Here is a 21,402-nt window from a genome sequence, read left to right as displayed (position 1 = left end):
CAGGGCTCTTGTACTTCTATCATCAATTTAATCAATGAATTGAACATTTGCAACCATTTCATGGAATCTTCTCAACGTTTCCTCAGTGCGGTGCGAACACTCATGCTTGACAATGAGGCACTCTAAATCAGCCACGGCAGGTCAAATTTATGATTCACACAATGGCTGTCTGGTCAGACATTTTGAAAATTTTCCCCAAAATATTTTTCTTTTGTTTTGCCCCCCCAGCCTTTCACCAGGTGAGGTGATGTGCGTGTACTCACGGCCAAAAGTGACGCGATGGTAAAGCATAGCTTGGTAGCTAGCTAACTGCATGTCAAAATTGTGTCGGACAAATGTGCTCAAATTGTTTTATAGTGGGGGAGGAGCAAATGTGTCACTAGACCCCGTCGTGTTAGTCACAAAAAAAAAAAAAAAAATTAGAAAAACTGAAATGGTCAGAAACAGATTAACATTATCGGTCCACAAATGAGTACTACAGAGTTCTCAGTTTTTGCACGTTTTCAGCAAATATCTTCAAGTGTGTATAAATTATTTAGAAGCAAATCTCTGAATTCACTTTATGGATTCTTCAAAGTCTTTGTAGGGTAAAATGACAGTTCAAAGGTGATCAATGCTTCCTGGAGTAAGACGTACTGCTCAGTGTCAGAACGCTTGGTCTTGGGGTAAAGGATATGATAGATGTACGTTGGCCTTTTTTAATGCCACCCAGCGTAGACAACACCACTCAAAGGAACATTGATGTGCTGTTTCAAAAAAACTGCTTTTATCCTTTCTCTCCTCTGCTATGCAAAAACAATGTTTCTTTCAATGTGCTCCGCATCTTGACACGTCATGCATCAAACCCTAATTCACTTTTATTGATGGTCTTTATCTGACAAAACCTTTTTCCCTCGCTAATAAATTGCCGGCGAGTGTGCGGGTGCATGTATTCCGTCATGTGTGTTCGTGCCCGCAGGCAGAGTTGCAAGTGCTATTAGACCAGGATATTGCCTCAGTAGCTCGCGGCGGCTCGATACAATTCCGTCCATTTGTCATTTTTATCAAGAGGCGAGCTAAAATGTAAATCGCATCAAGAGCCAGTTTCACAAGCCGCCCCGAGGTCAACTTCTAACAGGTACGCCCCGACGCCTAATTCTACTATTGTATTCAAGAAATAAGCCGAAACGGAATTTTCATTTATCTTTTCGACATTAATCCTTTGCGTCTTTTTTTTTTTTTTTTTTTTGTGAAATGTCATGATGGAACAATTTTACCCTCCAACTATAAACTCATCAAGGTGGCACACTGACTTGTAAAAGGCAAAATGAGATGGGGCTTTCATTCCTAGTCAACGCTCCGGGCTCCACAAATCTTGGGAGACCGTGCATCAACCCTTAAGTGACAATTCCCGTTATTAGAAGCATGCTGGGAATCTCATTAGGAACGCCAGCCAAGGGGCAGTCGAAAAGACTTCACGGGGGGTTTGGGCAAATTCAGTGGACGTCTTGTTTTGTGCAGTCGGATGAATAAATGACACGGCTCTTCCTCAATGACCTGCGTTCTTATGTGCCTTGCTAAACTGATTATCGACATCAATGACGTTGTAGTCGGCCAAGCGGGACTCAGATGTTGTTATTTTGGGGGTATTCCACTGGGATATATTTGGTTTATTGTCCTTTGTCTGTCCCCACCATGAACATTTCCGTGCATGACGTAGTACGCAGTTTTGTACAGTGATCTCGCATTCATCACGGGTTATGCGCTGCAGGCCAACGTTCGAAAGGTGAAAATTCGCAATACAGAGAGATCATATTAACTCATTCAGTGTAGCGGATGATTATGTGCGTCAACTGAAATCCAACCGTTGACTGCAACTGACACGGATATTTCATCAAGTGCGTCACACTCGGCTTGGCCTGCGAACATCAGGTGTATTAACCACTTTCATGACTTACGTCTCTGCGGATGGCAGAGTTAGATCACTTTGCATTTGAGATCAGAACAGCTGTTGAGTAGAAGATCAAGATTAGGTGGCGAATCTTGGACTGCCGCATTGATTGTTTGGGAGAGAAATGGCAAGAAGGTTTGAAGACAGACGAGTTTAGGCGCTTCACACTCGAACAAAGTATGCATATGTTGTTGTAAGCCACAATATTCTGTGGTTCATGAAATATCAGTCATAATGCTCTAAAACGGCCGTATGAGAAACAATGCTTTGAAAACATTTCGTAGTGGCTGACTTAACTGTGTTCCCATTTGCTAAAAGAAAAGCAGCAGTTTTATACTTGGCATTATGATCGTCTCCTATCTCGAAAATGAACTGAACTGTGACCAGCCAAGTTATGTACCGAAATGTGATTCATCATTATTCAGTGCTGCAGCACATTATTGTGCGGTGAAAGAAAGTTTATACCACTTCAAATCGACAATAAATAATCAATCAATCTTTGTTCATCTATCTATGCCACAAAGTCAAGGCCCGGGGGCCAGATCTGGCCCGCCACATCATTTTATGTGGTCCGCGAAAGCAAACTAAGCATGTCAAGTTCCATGATGCTTGCTAAAGTCTGAACCAAATTTTCAAGTTGTCATATATAATCCACAATCCATCCATCCATCCATTTTCCGAACCGCTTGATCCTCACCAGGGTCGCGGGGGGTGCTGGAGCCTATCCCAGCCGTCTCCGGGCAGTAGGCGGGGGACACCCTGAATCGGTTGCCAGCCAATCGCAGATAATCCACAATAACAGTCATTATTCTTGACTTCTGATTTTAACACGAGTTATTCATCAATTCGTTGTGCACTGTGTATGAAATATGTGGAAGGGATTAAACATTTATATGGTTTCCCAAAATTCACAACGGCCCTCCAAGGGAAACCGTAACTACAATGTGACCCGCGACAAAAGTGAGTTTGACACCCCTGATCTATGCCATCAACATACGGTGATCGGCAAAAAATAGCGTCATATTCATGTTGACAGGTCCTGTTGTCACACTGATTAAGTAGATTTGCATATTGTAGTACTTTTTTAGGGATGAGCAAGTCCCGATACGGGGCATCATTAATGGGTTGATACTGGACTTACTTTGCGGTATCGTGTGTTGGTAGTGCCTGCCGATACCAGCCACTGATACTTACCGGTAAGTTCAAGAAAAACAGAAATCGAGTCATCCTCACCAGTAGGTGGCGCTATAATGTGGCAGTTTAACGAATTAGCGAACGATCGTCTCCGTCAGAATAGTTTTTTCCCCCGCCCCACAACATCGTTTTGTGAAATTTTTGTTCGGTGTGCCGTGAGACTCAAATGTCCAAAACAGTATATGGCTCAGTAAACACTTGCATAGCGCAAGCTGTCAATGACAACAGCCTCTCTACAGTAAAAACGTTACATTTTAAACAACGGGAGTCCTCACGGCAATGAAACGGATGCGCTGGGGGAGAGCTCGGCGGTCAGACTGCGGAGGGGAAAAGACATTAAAGCAGGAGATGGATTGAGTGAGGTTTCGGCGAGGGGAGAAAATAATCAGTCGGGCATCTGTTTGAGGAGGAAAGGTGACGGGAAAAACAATTACACAACAGATGGGTGCGGCACGGTGGCACCGAGGAGCCAAAGGACGAGGAGAAAAGAGGTGCAAAGGGGGGGTCGGGTGTGGGGGTGCGATGGAGAAATGGGAACTAGAAGAGGAGGATATCGATCGCGTCAAAATGCATGAGGTGTCTGGCGCGCATGTCGCTCATTCTAATGGGGCGAGCTGAAGCATCACCTCCTCACGCGCTGCATTTAAAAGTGCTTATCGTCCGTTGCGCTTCGCTTAGTCACGAGCGAGTGATCCCGACGCTCGGTCAGTGAGTCATACATTCACTTAGCGGAATAGCGTGCATGAATCATTCGGCGGCCTCCAAACAAATTTGCGTCTGAAGTCGCTCAGACTTTTAAGCGGGCTTGTGCGCAACCAACGGCGAAACTTTCAAGCGGAAATAAACGGCGCCGCATGTGGAAATGGCCTAAAGTGGAGATGTATTTCACTTTCCATCTAGCCGAGGAACATTCGATTGGCCTGTCAGTACATGAAACACTTTAGCTTTGCCTGACTCGCGGCTGGCACGGTCTGATTTTATTTTCAGGAATCCCCTCGTGAACGATCGAGAACTGCTGCGAATTATGAAGACAAAACACCCTGCATTCAACAGCGAATTAATTTATTGCTCAACAACATAACGGATACCCGGAAGTATACGGACACCTTTCGGTAACACCTTTTAAAACACAATACGGGAAGTACCGTATTGGCCCGAATATAAGACGGCCCTGATTATAAGACGACCCCCTCTTTTTCAAGACTCAAGACTGAAAAAAGACTTTTTGAACACCAAATTAATTTTTATACAGAAAATAATTACAGTACATGTGAAACAAATGATTAGAACAATATATTTGAGAGAGAAAGCATGTTATTTTGCCTCATTCAAATCTTAATATCTCAACATTTAAATATGTAAACTTAAAGTGCAATCATATTCATAAATGAATGGCTTCTGGTTTTTAAACTGTAAACTGCATCATAACTTCTCCTCAGCTGCTGGTTAACCTGGCTGATCTTCGACCCACTTTTCTCCAGCTTGTCACTACGTCTCTCTGTTATTTCTTCTATTATTTTCTTCCCTTTTCTTTCTTACCGCTATTTTTTATTTTTCTTCGTTGTGCTACTGCTATTTTTATTTTTCTTCTTCGTGACACGGGTTCACTTTGGCCTGGGGAGTCAAATTCAGCATTCGCTTCAATGATATCTGGCCCCATCTAGCGTCGTGAATGGGAATAATGTCTAGACCCCGAATATAAGACGACCCCCACTTTTTCAGTCTTATTTCAATGCAAAAAACACAGTCTTATATTCGGGCCAATACGGTATGTCCCTTTTAGTATGCTTTGCATAAAAATGTCAACCTCCGTGTCGGCCACGGGTGCAAAGGTGTTCACCAAAAATCAACATGAGTGACCGAGCGGCTGGACAAAAGCGTGGCAGGTCACCGTTAAGGCTAACCAGTCGATCAGGGTTAATTTCCACTTGCATGCTGTTTTCTCTGCTGTCCTTCCATCTGCCCCGGCCCGCTTCTGTCGAGGCGATTTTTAATAGATGTGTGTGTGCTGCTTGCAGGTCTGGGAGCTTGCATCAGCACGCAGCATGCTTTGGCAACCGGGCAGCACACCACCGTCACTTTCTGGCTCAAACACATTGTCAGCCTTCCAACAAAATAAGGATTAGAGGCCCGCAAGCCACCCCGAAACCCCCGATTTCTTGCTCACTGGACTCTCTTCAAGAAAAGGATTTTGCGAAAATAGACCGACTGTTTTTCTCGGGGGGGTTTTCTTGCCAGTGGAAAGAAAAAAGGACAGCGTTAGGTCACATTGACACTCGAGCAAGACTTTTTTCAAGATGGACATCAAAGGCTGCAGGCTTATTGGATTAAGATGATTCCATGCTAATAAATACATCATTATCAAAAACAGCGATGCATAATTCCTGGCCGGTGTGTTTGGCCTGCATATAGTATGCTTTCGTGTGTGTGTGTGTGTGTGTGTGTGTGTGTGTGTGTGTGTGTGTGTGTGTGTGTGTGTGTGTGTGTGTGTGCGTGTGTGCGTTTGTGTGTGTGTGTGTGTGTGTAGCTTTTGGCCAGCACATTTACATAGATAATTAAGACAAGAACGACTCCTGCAAAGGCGTGTAGCATGTCCATGTTTATATTTGTGCGTAGGTCTGCATTGATGGCGGCCTGGTGGGCGAGTGGTTTGCGCGTCGACCTCACAGTGCAGGGGGGATTGGCTGGTTCAAGGGGGGTGCCGCCTACTGCCCAAAGACAGCTGCGATAGGCTCCAGCACGCTACGCGACCCCTGTGAGGATAAAGCGGTTCAGAAAATGGATGGATGGTTAATTAAGACTGCCGGGAGGGCAGGGCATGTCCATTTTTATATTCGTGCGTGGGTATGCCTTGATGCAAAGTTGCACGTACCAAATGGCAGGAAGTGTGGGAAAGGTGGTGAATATATTTGACCTGAGGTAGGTGCAAATCTGCAATATAGTGAGATCATATATTTAAAAAATTATTTTTAATTTTTTTTTTACCCCTCCTGCGTGGACTAAATGCCTGTAAGCTCATTCAAACACAAAGAGTTGAAATGAATTGTTTTAGTGGCGTGCAAATTGCAGACTTGTTTTTGAACTCGCATATTTCCTGGGACTTCTCTGGTTTTGCGATGAAATACCATAACAGCAGCCAAACTTAAAATATTTTGTTGAATCGTCCGAGGTCAAATTTTCTTAGTTGCCTTGAAAGTTTGACCTTTGTATTTATTGATTGATCGATTGATTTATATAGTTATTTATTTTTACAGTGAAAGAGTCAAGTGAGGCCGATCCACAGTGTAACATGTAGGAAGTGGTTCACGGGGATAGAGGAGGATTTGTTTGGGTGGGGGTGAAGGAGGATGCATGACGTGCATTGGGAGAGTGGGGTGGGGGGCATGTCAAAAAGATTTTGAGTGCGTGCGTGTTTATACCTGGTTTGCTTTCAGATCACATCTCCACCCCCCCCCCCCACTTGCCCTGCTTGTCCTCTGATGCTTAACAGCCTACACACACACAGGCGCACACACACTTGCCATCATGCATCCAATCTGCCTTTTAGATGACTTATTCAACTTTACTCAGGCTGCCTTTGAAGTCGGTAATGTTTTGCTGTTTCATAAACGACTGAAAAGTGCATTCGGATTGTGGCTCTCCCACGTGCGAGGGCGTGATCTTCACTTTGGCCCTCCTCATCCTCCTCCCGCTGTTGCATCCTCACGTGCTTGGTGTTGGATGGAACCTTTTTTTTTTTTAGCCGCTGTCCAAGGTGCTGAACCTCAGCGAGAACGTTCTTCGCCTCGTGTGCAAAGAAAACAAATTCCAAGACTGACAATAACTACGCATGCCGGTTTTTATTAATGGGCTTAACGGTGGGCTTGCTATGTTTTTTTTTTGTTTGTTTTTTGAGGTGGCACTTGGCGTTAACAGTCTGAGAATCGCTGATCTAAGTGTTCGCTCATGCCGCTTTTTGTCAAAAACACGGCGACTGTCACGATTGCTGTTCGTTTCATCAGCTCGCTTTCATCAGGAGACGTCTCCCCAAAGCAGGCAACTATTGTGCACACCTTCCGCGGCGACGTGACGACAGAAGACGGTCATCAAAACGATCGATAGCGAAGCAAAAACGGTCGTGCAAGCGTGCTGCACTGGGAGCTGTCTGAATCTTGTTTTTTGTTTTTTTAAAGCTTTTAGGGGAGTGATAGAGCCCTTGGTGTTAAAACCTGCCTTCTAGGGAACATTCACGCGGGTGCCAGTGTTGAAGACGACTGCCAAGAAAAATCAGGACTACTGTAGGAGTCCACTTCGGCTGTCCCTCTGGGTGTAATCTGATTATATATTCCTAAAGTGTGTAAAACAATTTTTTGGAGGGTAGCATATAAAAAAACAATTCTTTACTGGATTTTCTTTGTAGTTTGTCTTTGTACTTTGTCGGTTCTTCGTTTTTCTGTAAATTACATATTTTTGTTTCACACTTTATGTTTGTTTAGGTGGGTGGGAACCAACATCATTTGGTTCCTTCCCGATCCGCGTCAAGCCTGAAGAACGATGGCAAGGTGCACGATACGGCCAAATTTCCCCCTCGCAAAAATGTAATTGTTGCACTTTTTGAAGGGCAGCACTCACCAGGAGCTGAGTTGGGTTCTCAATGATGTGGATTGGTTTGAAGGGGACTTAAAAATGCTTGTTGGGGTCATACTAAAGATATATATATATATATATATATATATATATATATTTTTTTTTTTTTTTACAGCTTTTAATGTGCCAGCAGACACAAAAGAGACTTCCGTGCATCCATCCATCCATCCATTTTCTAATCCGCTTATCCTCATGAGAGTCACGGGCGTGCTAGAGCCTATCCCAGTGATCTTCGGGCAGTAGGCGGGGGACACCCTCAACCGGTTGCCGGCTAATCGCTGGGCACACACAGGCGAACGCTCACACTCACACCTTGGGACAATTTTGTTGTTGGAATGTGGGAGGAAACCGGAGTACCCGGAGAAAACCCACGTAGGCACGGGCTGAACATGCAAACTCGACAAACCCTGCACCTCTACACTGTGAGGCGGACGTGCTAACCAGTCGCCCACCGTGCACAAAAGAGACATAAAGCTGTAAAGTTCAATTGATTTCAATGTAGCTGAATAGGAGATAATTCTCCCCGAGGGACCCCCCCCCCCCCCGCCCCCTCCACAATCGAGGGCTGCTATAGAGATTGGAATGCTCTGTGTTATACGATTGGAATCGAGAGATCGATAGAATAGAAGATGCATGTCATTCCCAAAGTACAAATTTTCCCCTTCGGTGCGAGTGAGACGATCAACCGGCACATCTTCAAAATGATCCTGTGGCATTTCTTGAAGCTCAAGGGGAAGCGTTTTGAAGTTGTGGACGACATCAAGATGCCGTGACGACTGAGTTGTGTAGGTTCCCTACCGGGGAATGCATGAAAGCGTGACGGAGAAAGTTAGACTCCAGGGGGGATTACTTTGAAGTAGTCTGGATTGGGAATACTTGATGTGATTCAAGTCCTGGAACTTTTCTGACACACCTTGTGCATAGACAGTATATAAAAAGTCTGATACATTACATATACCCCCAACGCCTTTTTGTGGACTCTGTATTCCAAGTCCACTCCAGCGCTAAACCCAGCAGCTGCCCCGGCCTCTAATTATAGCCCATGCGGTGCAGACTCCCAGGGCAAAAGTGGAGGTCAGGTTACCGCTCTGGTTCTCACACATGCTGCGTACACACGCAGACCCAAAGTTCGAAAGTAGCTCTCCAAAAACAAGCTCATTTCCACTTCACTTTGACTTTGTACCGAACGCCAAAGGTAGCTAGCTAGCTTTTAGCCACTAGCTGCTAATGCCGCTAACTGTTGAGAACGATTTTTTTAGCGAGTTGGCGTGTCTGCCATTAGCTGGCTAGATAAGTGGATCTGACTGACGTGTGGCTTTTCGTTGCTGAATATTATCCAACTCTGTGGTTTTGTCAGGAAATAAAAGCGGCTGCAAGGGCTTGGGAGTTTAACAGTTCAACCTTGGCACAAGTCGTTGCGATTCTAGTTGTAAGATAACGAAGTGATCGCTTTCTCATCATTGCTTTGTTGTTATTCTGTTCCCTCTTTTTGGTGTGCCTTGCCTCCCCTTCTGCCTCTACTGCCTTATCTCTATTTTGGACCTCAGGGGGGTGGGGAGATGCCTGAAAGGGTGACCCCTCATCTCGTCTCGCTCTGCGTCCTGCTACAAAGTGAAGCTAACCAACCTGGAGACTTTCGTGGACACCGAGTGAAAAGTTGAGCCAACACCATCCAAACTATCCAGAAGAATCAAAGAACGAACGAAGGTTGTGTTGTGTATTTTTAGAAACAGCTGCAACCCAGCTTGAAACGATTTTCTTTTTTTTGCTGCTGGGATATCTTTTTTTTTTTCAGGATTTAATGAATGACTTACATGCTGGTTTCTATGGTAACAGTGCGCCGGCCAAGCCTTTCAACTGACTGATGGTTATCACAGAACGCCAAACAAGCTCCAAGTGCAAGGTACTGTTGAAGAGGGGGGAAAAAAAAACGTTGGCAATAACAATCTGCTTCTGGTGTTCCAAACCTTATTCCCCCTGCGCAAGAACTAATTTGCAGTGTCTTTAAAAAAGTCGTTAGAATTTAGCTGATAGAAGTCGGGGTTGTGTTGGGTCGGGTGGGGGAGGGCGGGTGATTGTGACGCTGAAATTTATCAGGTGGAAAACTGCAGCTGAATGATGTTCTGGGAAATTCAATTAGCTGTGGGTGTGTTTTTTTTTCATCAATATTACAGCAAAAGTAATGAACAGAACACTTATCAGGGTGACTTCAATTTTAATAGGAGTGCTGTTGTCATTGCCATTCGATCAAACTGGACCAAATATCTTTATCTAATTTTACATCATACGATTTGACAACATGGACTGCATGTTGGTGACGTCGTGGTCTTCAGTTCTTAGTCTTAGTTCTTAGTCAGAACTTGGTTCTGACTAAGTTCACGATGCCAACCAAGAAAAACAGGAAGACCTCCAGCATCAGCATCATATCATGCTAAATAAGAATTTCTTCTCATTTAAATAAGTTAATCCACAGATTTTATATTTATTTTATTCACATGGACATCAAAGTTTAAAAAAAAAAAGGTTCAACTGCATCATTAAAAGGAAACAAAAGTATTGGCTCGGAAAAATACTTTTGGACAAAAGTCACTGACTAAACAATATGTTGCCATAGCTTTGATAACTTGGTGACCTGAGTAACAACAATACTATTCTTTGAGATAAACAGAGAATTCTCTTAAAACGTGAAAGCAAACACACTGAGTAACCATTCCGGTCATAGTTAGAAATAGCTCGTCCTAACAAATGGCTGGAGGTCAGCAGTTGCTGGGCCAGCACTCGGCAGGCTGCATCTGCTCATGTAAAGACGTCATATTCGCGGGGGAATGGACTTGCGGCAAAGAGCAAAAATCCACACATCATTGACACAACTCCCCCCCCCCCCCCCATTTAAAAAAAGGTGTTTGTAATTGTGGATAGCTGTCAGCAAAGATGTCAACAGAGAGAACAATAAAGCACCAACACCATGCATCTAACATGTACACAACCACCAGTCCATGCTACATAAATGTGTATTCTGCAGTCAAATTATTCACCACAAACTACCTTGACGTGAGCTTGCTAGCTAATATATTAGCAAAAACTAGCATCACACATAGGCAAACAAATATGCTCACTAGCCCGTTACACAAATGATATTAAATCGTTGAACTCAACCTCTGTGGCAAATTAAAACGGCAACGTGTGTAGCCGCATCAGGAGAGAACCAGAAATATACTTTCAGTTTCACTTTGAGGTGTGTTGATGGACACCCAAGAAAACACAACTCCAAAAAAAAAAAAAAAAAAAGTGATTAACTCTTTCATTCCACAAGACGTATTTGTACGTCTTTTTAAAATTAGGCCCCACCTACCAAGGACGTACTTGTACGTCTAAGTCTTTTTTTTTTGCGTCATAGAGAGGAGGAGGGTCTGATGCAATCTGAATGAGAATACGCCGTTTGCGTTGTAAATCATGTAAAAAAGCGACCAGTAGGTGGCAGTAGTTCCTAACGTGATTGAAATGCATGCTTTTACAAAAAGCTCTTATTCGCCGTTTTTTGCCCAGGAATCGTCATTTCCATGAAACCTAGCCATTTTATAATGCCGATTGCTGAAGAATGGAAAAAGATGTTTTTCTCTGCTGAAAGAAGAGAGTCCAACCTTTATTTCCATGTTTATACAGCATTAGAACCAAATATCCTGTGGGCCTTGCAAGATCAGTCAAAATCCAGTAAAACGCTGGGATTGAGGGGGTTGCTCTCGTGAAAATGGCTGGGATTGAATGAGTTAATAAATTAAACCCAACAACAAATTTGAAAGACACAGACAGGAATCTGTAGCTCTGTGAATACCGAACCATCAACACTGCATATGGGGGATGTTGACATTCGTGTCAGCGGTCAAGTTGGTTGCATTGCACCAATGTTAAAACGGTGGATGGCCTTTTTCCCCTGATCCGTCATGCCGGCAAGACTCTCTCACCTGCGGTGGGTCGATAACGTTGGCCTGTCGCAGTGCCGTTAAATCAATGTGGAGCTTTTATAGCAAACACGCACGCACGCACGCAAGCGTCACCGCTGTGCAAACATGTTAAATTGACATGGAGGTTTGTTATCAATGCAGCAATGTATAAGGTCAACTTGATGGATAAATAGACTTTTTTTTTTCTTTCAATGCTCACCCTGAGACCTAAGCTTATGCGGTATGGTATGCTTTTCATTGTCAAACGAAACATACATAGGATTAAAGGTCCACAGTCTTAAAAAGATGACAAAACGAGAACAATATGACAAGGCAGCTATTGTACTCAGAGCGGTAACCTGTCATGTACATATAGTGACAACATCATTGACGAGAATGTAAAGAATTAAACAGTTTGAGCCTCATGATTAATTCACTGCAGCTCCTTGCATTTTTGTTGGGTGACTTGGCCACCGGGGGCAGTGTAATGCAGTAATGCAGAACAAAGAAGTTTTACTCAGCTGAAGTCACCCGCCGCATACTTGCAGTTCAGCACCAGCAGATTTGCATATTTGCACATTTTGGTTCAGATTTATATATATATATATATATATATATATATATATATATATATATATATATATATATGTTCATTTTTCGGCTTTCGTTTTTTGGGGATCGTTAACTCATTCAGTACCAGCCAATTCTAGACCAAGTCTGAAAAGACGTTTGAAAACGTCTTTGGGAGTGAATAAAATAGTGGGGTGATATTTGTCACAGAGCCATAGTAAGGGAATGCGAATTGAGCGTTAAGACAAGAACCCAAATGTGGCTATGAAACTGAATTCAATCTTCGGGTGATCTGGGTCAGCACATCCCGCTCTTCCATGGCAGCTCATCTTTCTGCCTCGTGCTGCTCTGGATTTTGATTTTGTCGTCCGCACACAAAAGAGCACGCTCCAATGCTTCGCCGGAGCCCTGGCGAGCAAACAGCTGCCATGTGGTTTAATCAAGGCTAATGCCAAAGCTAATGCCGACACAATGCATTCATGGCATGACACGACAAGCGTGCCCGCCTAGGGAGAAGATCATAGACCAGCGGAGAGCAAAGTATGGCATGGATTTATTCATTTCCCGTTACATCTCCGTTGATAATTTATTGTCTATAAGCACATTTGTAAATAAATCATCTTTCACCATTAATATGAATGGAAATGACCTTTTTGCGTTCCAGCCTCCCCCAAAACAAGCAATATTTTGTAATGTGTTTTTTAATCCAAAAAATAGCGCCCTACAATATTGTACTTTATAAAAACAGAATTGAACAAAAGGTAAAGAATTCAACAGTTGGTCCATCATGATGCGTTTCCTTCTAGTGTGTGCGACTTGGCCACCAGGCGCAGTACAATACAGTCTTAAAGACACAAAAAAGAGTTTCACAACGAGTGCAAGTGACCCAGTAATTGCAGTAACATTCGTTGTTCTTCGCAGAGGATAAAGAATACCTATGAATACTGTGAACCAGGAATATTTAACGTGAATAGGCGGTGGATTGAGTAAATAGATTACATGGGGGTGGGGGGGGGGGGGGTTCTGCGAAAAACAGGGGTATATTTTCTCCCCAAAATCTGGAAATAAGTGAATTCACGAATGCCCAACCATGAAAATGCTTTGCGTCCAAATATCCGTTCTGAGTGTTATAACACCGATATAGACATAACAATAGAGATACTGTTCGTTAGCTATAGCGCTTCCCCTCATGTATTAACATATGAGACCCAGAGTTGTTAAAAAAAGATACAATCAAATCATCTCTTTGTCTTTTGACTCAGCTGCCTCCTCCACCGATGAGCAGCCAGACGAGCAGCGGGGAGGCGGTCCCTCCACCGCGAGCTAATCAGAAGACAATTTTGGACGACGTGATCCTGACCTTCAGCTCGCCCATGGCGTGGTTGCTGATGGTGGCGCTGATCATCACCTGGGCGGCTGTTGCCGTTGTTCTCTTTGACCTGCTGGACTACAAGACGCTGGCAGGTAGCGAAATTCTCCTTCACATCCTCGCATTCCCCATCCCATAATAATCCCATCCAAATATGTTTACAATGTGAATCTTCCAGTCTCCTCTCATTGATATGTTAAAATGTCACCCCAGTGCTCATATTTAATAACCTTTTCATTGTCAGCTTCCTCTTAAACACTTTTGAAGCAGACTTCAAAAGTGGACATCATCATTTTTTAACATCATGTGTTTCATTTGAAGAATCACACACAAATGAAGTTGAGATAGAACTGAAGTTCCGCCCACCGTATGTTGGTTCTGATGACTTTTCAATTTTGTGGTGAGAAGACGCCAAATGCAAGCAGGGAAGGCAGTGGGGAAACCAATTTTAATTAATGACACTGTAAGGCGCAGGTGTCAAACTCAAGGCCCGGGGGGCCAGATCCGGCCCGCCAGGTCATTTTATGTGGCCCTCGAAAGCAAACCATGTGTGTCAACTTGCTAAAATCTGTACCGAAATGTTAAATTGTCATGAGCAATAAGTAACGTTGAAATTCGGCAATGATTTTGTTACCCTGCTTACATTTACTTGAACAATAATTGAACAAACTATTATAATTGACTCGACTGATTTCCAAACTAGTAATCTATTAATTTGTTGTGTACAAGTAATAATTTTGTGGTTTCACTCTCATAACGGCCCTCTGAGGGAAGACGTCACTCCAAATTGGCCCGTGACTAAAAAGAGTTTGACACCCATGCTAACGGTACTAGCTAACTTGCCAAAGAACCATTTTTGGCACCAGGTTTTTATTTTTAGTTCAATAGTCATCGTAGTCTGTTGTTTGCAAAAGCAAAAAAAAAATGTAGCTTTTATTGGTGAAACATTCTTTTTTTTTTAAACAGTTATTTTGAAAAAAATCTAGCTTCAACGAGTTTTTTCGCCAAAAAAAAAAAAAAAAAAAACCCCGGATACTTTAACCCTTTCGTGGACAGCGGTTACTACAGTGGCCAGGTTATCGGGTTTAAAGGGTGCATGAAAGGGTTAATTTTGTCCAATTTTGTGCATTTCCTTTTGTAAGTCACACATTTAAAACAGCATATGGTGTGTCTCCCACTTTTGGCCCGATGTACACAAAATGACAGTTTCAGAGGCGGGGGGGTAATTTCATGCTGTGACATGGACACATGACTCCCCTCCATGTTGGATGCTAACATACAGTCTCTGAATGACAACTGATGGAAAGGCCGCTCGCTCTCATTTGTTTCCGATAAAGCCATCAAAATGTTATTTGTATCTTTTATCCAAGACGCTCGGAGGTGTGGCAGTTGGCAGTTGGTGCGGAGCGTGGTCATGAGACGGCACTTTTTTGGGGCTGAGATCACAAAATCAAGGAAGCTCCTCTTCCAAGACCATTCGATGATGTTGTCAGTGACAATAAAACATCCGCTGCCGCCGCCACGCTCCATTCATCAAGTTTGAACAACCAGCTGGCTGCAAACAAATAATATTAACAAATCATCACGCGCTTTTTTAATAAGCCATGACATGTTGCTTACAAAAAATATTCCCATGTACGAGCCTGAATGCTTCCCTGGCAATATGAAAATCTATAAACATTTTTAAAATATATACACACACAGGCAACCAGTGCCCCCCGCCCCCCACCACCACAATCACCGACCTCTTCCTTTGTGTCACAGCAAGGTGATAGATAACACAAAATCAGTGAGATCCAGGCCAAGGTCAACTTCCGTTATATCTGCACAAAAACAAAAGATTACACGGGGTTATTATAAAAAGAGAACAGCAAAAATATTAGGATTGCCATTTTTTTACTCTATGGCTCAACAACTTTTCTTATTTGGACACAAATTATATTTTTCAGGTCAAAACTATGTTGAAAGTACCCAATTAAGGAAGTTTCAAACATCTATTTACCTGAAAAAAAAAGTCCAGCATCTTATTTGATTCATTTATCGATCATCAAAGAGACCAAATTGTGTTGTTTTTAAACAATTCCACGTCATCATTGTTGACAATTAAAAGCCGTCGCAAAGCAAAAGCAAAAGCATCTTCTATAAACGCTCTAAACGGAATTGACACGTAGCGGTCAAAGGTCAACCAACTTTTTAACCACACGCTCACGCCCCAAAAATCAATACCTTTGAATTTGTCATAAAAGTGGCGCACTGGAGCACGTAGTCGGATGACTGAGCTCCTTTTTCCATCAGTTGCTCTTTTATCTCTCACCATTGTGACTCCTCCACATATTTCACTCTTAACTCCTCTCCTCCTCTTCCTTGACCCCCCCCCTTACCCCTCTCCTTTCACGCCTCCTCCACACATCCTCACGCCGTCCATCACCTGCCATCCACCCCCAAAGAGTACACGTCATACTGTGACGACCCCGTATGTTTATCTGCCGGTAAAAACATTTGCACTTTGACTGCTTTGCTTGCTCGCATGTTGATGGTGAAAAAAATGTTTTTAAATGGTGGCCTTCCTTCCAAATCACATCTTCCCTCAATTTGTCACCGGAACAATTGAATGTGGTGGCTGAAGCAATCGTCAAATGCACAAGCCTTGGAATTCAATGAAAACGGCTGCTTCAAACCAAAATGGCCGAATTTGTGTTGAATTCCAAGCAGGCGTCCTTGGGGCCCTTCCGTGCGTCGTGTTATGATGAACATGTCCACTCGATTTTGTGTTGATTAACGAAACTGCTGTCAGGAGCTCATGGTTTGTTTGTTTTTTAAACTTTATGGGAGAAAAAAAAAGTCGAACTACGTGTCGTGTTGCAATCGCGCTAGAAACCGCTGATGAGAATGAAGGCCAACCCGAAGTGTGTCACTAGGCACTGTCATCACACCAAAAACTAAAAAGAATCAGAACAGATGAAGTTCAAAAAGCAGTTTAATGCTATCCCTTTTTTCGCTTTACACTTTTCACCCACTGGTGTCAAAGTCAAGGCCCGGGGGCCAGATCTGGCCCGCCACATCATTTGATGTGGCCCGCAAAAGCAAATCAAGCATGTCAAGTTCCATGATGCTTGCTAAACTCTGATCCAAAATTTCAAATTGTCATATAACAATACACAATAACAGTCATTATTCTTGACTTCTGATTTTAAAACTAGTTATCCATCAATTTGTTGTGCGCTGTGTATATAATATGTGGAGGTGATTAAACATTGATATGGTTTCCCAAAATTCATAACGGCCCTCCAGAGGAATCCAATTTCATCGATCAAATATTAGACGATAGATTGTAAATGCTAGAACGATGGATTAATTGCAAGGACGGATTCCTAAGAGTCTGTGGATTTAGAAGCTTCATGAATCGCCTCGTCTCAGGGCATTAGCGTTTGTTAGCTAACCCGCATCCGCATCGCCGATGCCGCCGTTTCGCCATTCAACCCCCAGCGGGGCGGATGCCTGAATATGCACATTTGCAGCTACCATGAATCTGAATAATCCCCCCCCCAACCCCCCGCCCCAACCACCCACACACGCCACTCTCCCAGGTAGAAAATGCCGCCGCTGTCTGTCAAGATCGGAGGGCGCCTAATGGCCACCTGTAAACAGCTAATTAATGCGCTGACATCTTTCTGGCTGGCACACAAAAGAAGTTGTTGTCATGTCCCACTCGCTTCCTCCTCGCCTTCATTCATCCGCGGATACTTTCAAGTGCACTTGTGTCTCGACTTCTGAGTTTAATTTGTTGAATTTACAGTACTCTCGTACTGTTTCAAACTCTCCTCTGACTGTACCCCACGCTCCCAGCATGCATTGCAGGGGTTCTCACTATGCAGCGTTTTAAAATCCCTTTTGTCCATGACACGCATTTAAAGGTTTTTGAAGTGTGCAGTGAATTAAAGGCACGTTCATGATTGCTTTTTTTTCTCCACCTCTCTTGGTTCATCTGTCTTGAATATGTGACATCAAGCCTCCCTTTTTCATAATTTCCGTTTGTTTCTCCCACCCTCAGGTCTCCCGCCTCCTCCCGCCATCGCCAGGCGAGGTTTGAAAGCCAACAGAGGCAAGTGCACAAATGCAATCCTTCTTTTGTCTTCAATTTTCCATTTTTTTTTTTTTTTCTGAAGGGAAAACTGGAGGCGTTTTTTTGAGGTAGGCGTTTATTTTTCTTAAGTGAACATCGCACCCAATTCGGCCCAGTATTTGAGAAAAGGCATGTTAATTTTGTGTGGCATGAACAGAAGTACCGGTAAGTACAGTTGTTACCGGTTCATTTTTGTTGGGCAAAAGGGGAGGCATTTATTTTCTTTTATGTAAATGAGGCGTCCTGTGACTACCACCATTTTCAGAAACTGCATTCATGTTATGTAACTTTTTGGTGAACAATAGTCTGTGTCTATGCAGATGGCTAAGTACAGTTGCTGCCTGTTTTTTATACTGATGGTAAAAAGGCAGGCATTTATTTTTCGGAGTAATTTTACTTGTTTCAATGCTGAGCTGTAATTTTATTTCCTAGCCAGAATCAGAGGTGGAGATGTCTATTTGGGAGAGGTATTTCTTTTTCTTGTAAATATTGGACCCTGTGACTCATCAGGGCACATTTAATGGAGGAAAAAGGCAATATATGAGGAAATATAGATATTCGGGTTTTTTGGAATACGTCCTTGACTTCTCTGTATCTCCGTGGATTCAGGAGGCGTCCGCCCAACCAGGTGCAGACCTTCTGAGGTCGCTAACCCCCCACCACTGCCGCAGGAGAGCACCGACTGGATGGAGATAATGTGGGCGTTTGCTGCCAGCCTGGTGGCACCCGACGAGGAAGAGGAGGCGGAAGGTATTCACCAGCTAACCGAAACCTTCACATGTAAGAGCCAACGTCACCCATCACGCTAACGTCAGTCATCTAACGCAGAGCAGCATTGTGTCACATTTTGAAAATATTTTCAAACCACATCAATGCAGTATAACCTAGTTGACGGTGAATTGAACACAAACCCATCTGCTGTATCTAATTTGTTAGCTAGCTTTGTTACTAACAATCTTGCTGTAATACCGTATTGGCCCGAATATAAGACGGTATTTTTTGCATTGAAATAAAACTGAAAAAGTGGGGGTCCTCTTATATTCGGGGTCTAGACATTATACCCATTTACGACGCTAGATGGGGCCGGATATCATTGAAGCGAATGCTGAACTTGACTCCACAGGCCAAAGCGAACCCCTGTCACAAAGAATAAAAATAAAAATAGCGGTAGCACGAAGAAGAAAAATAAAAAATAGCGGTAAGAAAGAAAAGAGAAGAAAATAATAGAAGAGATAACAGAAAACGGAGAAACGTAGCGACAATCTGGAGAAAAGTGGGTCGAAGATCGGCCAGGTTAACCGGCGGCTGAGGAGAAGTTATGATGTAATTTACATTTCAAAAACCAGAAGCCATTCATTTACGAATGTGATTGCACTTTAGTTTACATATTTAAATGTTCAGATATTAAGATTTGAATGAGGCAAAATAACATGCTTTTTCTCTCAAATATATTGTTCTAATCATTCGTTTCAGATGTACTGAAATTATTTTCTGTATGAAAATTAATTTGGTGTTCAAAAAGTCTTTTTTCAAACTTGAGTCTTGAAAAAGAGTCTTACGTATACGGTATGTTCGCTAGCTATGTTGCTAACAACCTTGCTGTCTTGCTAGGTAGCGAGCTACCTTGAACATAAGATAAGATAAGAAACCCTTTATTTGTCTCACACGTTCATTTAAAAAGCACAACATTGACCACTTTGCATGAGCACCATTTTACATTCACTAACATTCGCGGCCATTGATTGAAGGTCGAAATTGAGCGGCTCTTTATTTTCTGCCCTTCAGCTTTGCACTCAGAGGAGTTCTGAAAAGCAGAACCTCGAAACGAGAGAGGTCAAGAGACAACTTTGAAGTATGACGCAGAGGGAAGGAGAGTACAAATCGTAGCAATGTTTCTTTTTTTTTTTTGTTAGAAAGACGTAACTGATTAAAAATGCAGAGTCTAAAGTCCTTATCATTGCTTAGTTTGGTTTCTATTTGACCATCTAGAAAATATCCACGTATCCCATCCTGGCGCCTCAGTAATTTATAGCAACGATACTGCTAACAACAACGGAATATATGCCGTGGTCTCACATTGTTCCACTCAATTAAGGATGAGTACACAATTTGTTGTTTTTACAATATTTTGATTGTCAAATGTGATGTTCCCATTACTTTACGGGGTGGCCTACTTTTTACAACTTTATGACAGTGTTGAAGTGTAACTTAAAAGACTACATGTACAGTTACTAAAGGTTTTATGACGGCCGCAGTTTGATGAATTACATTTTCCATGATGTTTCGATTTCATTATTGTCATATTGTGCGCATAGAATACGGATGTATGTTGTTTTCTGGAATTGCTGCCGTCGCGCACCACATTAAAATGCCACCTCTCTCTGACTTTGCATGAGAAGTCACTGTGTGGGAGAGCAGCATTAGAGGCTTTCATCGTAAATCCATAAGAATTAAAACAGCTCATTTCAATGGATGACATCATTAGGAGGAATCCGTGTTTAAATAAGAAAAAGAAAAAGAAAAAAATAAAAGAGCTAATGTTTAATTAAAATTAATCTTTGGCACTGTTGCGAATATGTTTGCAGTGTCATAATGCTATTATGAAGATGAAATTACATCACAGCCACATTTATTACTATGGGGACTGTGCCTAATATGGGGACTTGACCTAAAATTACAATTTAATAATTCAAGATTCTCTAAAATAAAACATTTAGACAGAAAAAATTAAATACAATAAAATACATACTACATTTACCGGTAAATGAATTTGATCATTCATTGTGCATGCATTATATTGTTGATGTGTTTTTTTTTCACAAAATGGTCGTTGCCTTCAAAATAAGTGAGACTGTATTCAAAAAAATATTCAATTTTTTTTTGTTTTTGTTTTTTGTCATCCAAAATGTAGAAATCCACCATCAAGATAACATATGCGTTAGCATGGCAGCAGCAATACACTGTAGCTGTTGATTTAATATTACAGAATCACAACGAAATCATTTCCCTCCAAAATTCTAAATCAATGCAAACATGGAGCAATGCATGTAGACAGATTATATAACAATACTCAGACATATTCTTTATCCTCTACGAAGAACGACGAACAGTCCTGCAGCTCAGTGACCTTAGTTGTGACGTCAATATGGACTGTCTATGCTGAGGTCTTTATTACACTGCCCACAAGGCGTTCTTGGTTTTCCTGCTGCGCACCTGTCTGGCATCACATTTCTTGGGAGTATTTAAGGACGCTTTTTGTTTTCTTCACATTATTCCTGGCTTGTTGTCCAGCATTATTATTTGTGCTTTGTAAATAAACATTTTTGGTAGATTAACTTTCCTGAGTCTACATTTGGAGGGTCAGATTCTGTCCGGGATCCTTCCAAACACCCGACATGTCCATTGAAAAGCGCACATCCATCCAATATGAATCCTTTTCAGCATATAGTTTGACGTTATCACTCTTCTCCAAAATTAAATGGCGTTATTCTTTTTTCTTTTCATTTTAGCGCTCCTATGCAAGGAATGTTAAGCCCCCCGAATAATGGAGTACGAATGCTGACACACACAAGCATGCTCACCTTTCCTTTCGGTTGGCGACGCTAAACACCATGAATAATGGATCTGAGCTCTCTCTGGCCTGAAGGGG

The 21,402-nt window shown here is 42.5% G+C and overlaps 1 protein-coding gene across 1 annotated transcript; it reads left to right on the top strand.

Annotated features, from left to right (window-relative positions):
• The first annotated feature begins 8,549 nt into the window (after positions 1–8,549).
• On the top strand, positions 8,550–20,138 carry LOC147187905 (triadin-like). Its single transcript, XM_086100440.1, has 6 exons — positions 8,550–9,457; positions 9,587–9,653; positions 13,524–13,725; positions 17,682–17,732; positions 18,363–18,533; positions 19,539–20,138. The coding sequence occupies exons 2-6, from the start codon at positions 9,615–9,617 to the stop codon at positions 19,559–19,561; spliced, it is 486 nt and encodes a 161-aa protein (XP_085956566.1). The 5' UTR covers positions 8,550–9,457; positions 9,587–9,614; the 3' UTR covers positions 19,562–20,138.
• Positions 20,139–21,402: the final 1,264 nt, after the last annotated feature.

Source organism: Hippocampus guttulatus, chromosome 20, assembly GCF_054856545.1.
Source record: "Hippocampus guttulatus isolate MCC_2025c chromosome 20, RoL_Hgut_1.0, whole genome shotgun sequence".
NCBI lineage: Eukaryota > Metazoa > Chordata > Actinopteri > Syngnathiformes > Syngnathidae > Hippocampus > Hippocampus guttulatus.
Note: the sequence above shows the minus strand (reverse complement) of the source record. Positions and strands in the feature narration are given on the sequence as shown.

What these genes read in the sequence shown, in the direction of transcription:
- LOC147187905 (XM_086100440.1), top strand. Translation starts at nt 9,615, where the DNA reads ATGGTTATCACAGAACGCCAAACAAGCTCCAAGTGCAAG. An exon ending in AAACAAGCTCCAAGTGCAAG is followed by an intron (nt 9,654 to 13,523) that starts GTACTGTTGAAG and finishes CTTTTGACTCAG; the next exon opens with CTGCCTCCTCCACCGATGAG. An exon ending in GGACTACAAGACGCTGGCAG is followed by an intron (nt 13,726 to 17,681) that starts GTAGCGAAATTC and finishes TCCCACCCTCAG; the next exon opens with GTCTCCCGCCTCCTCCCGCC.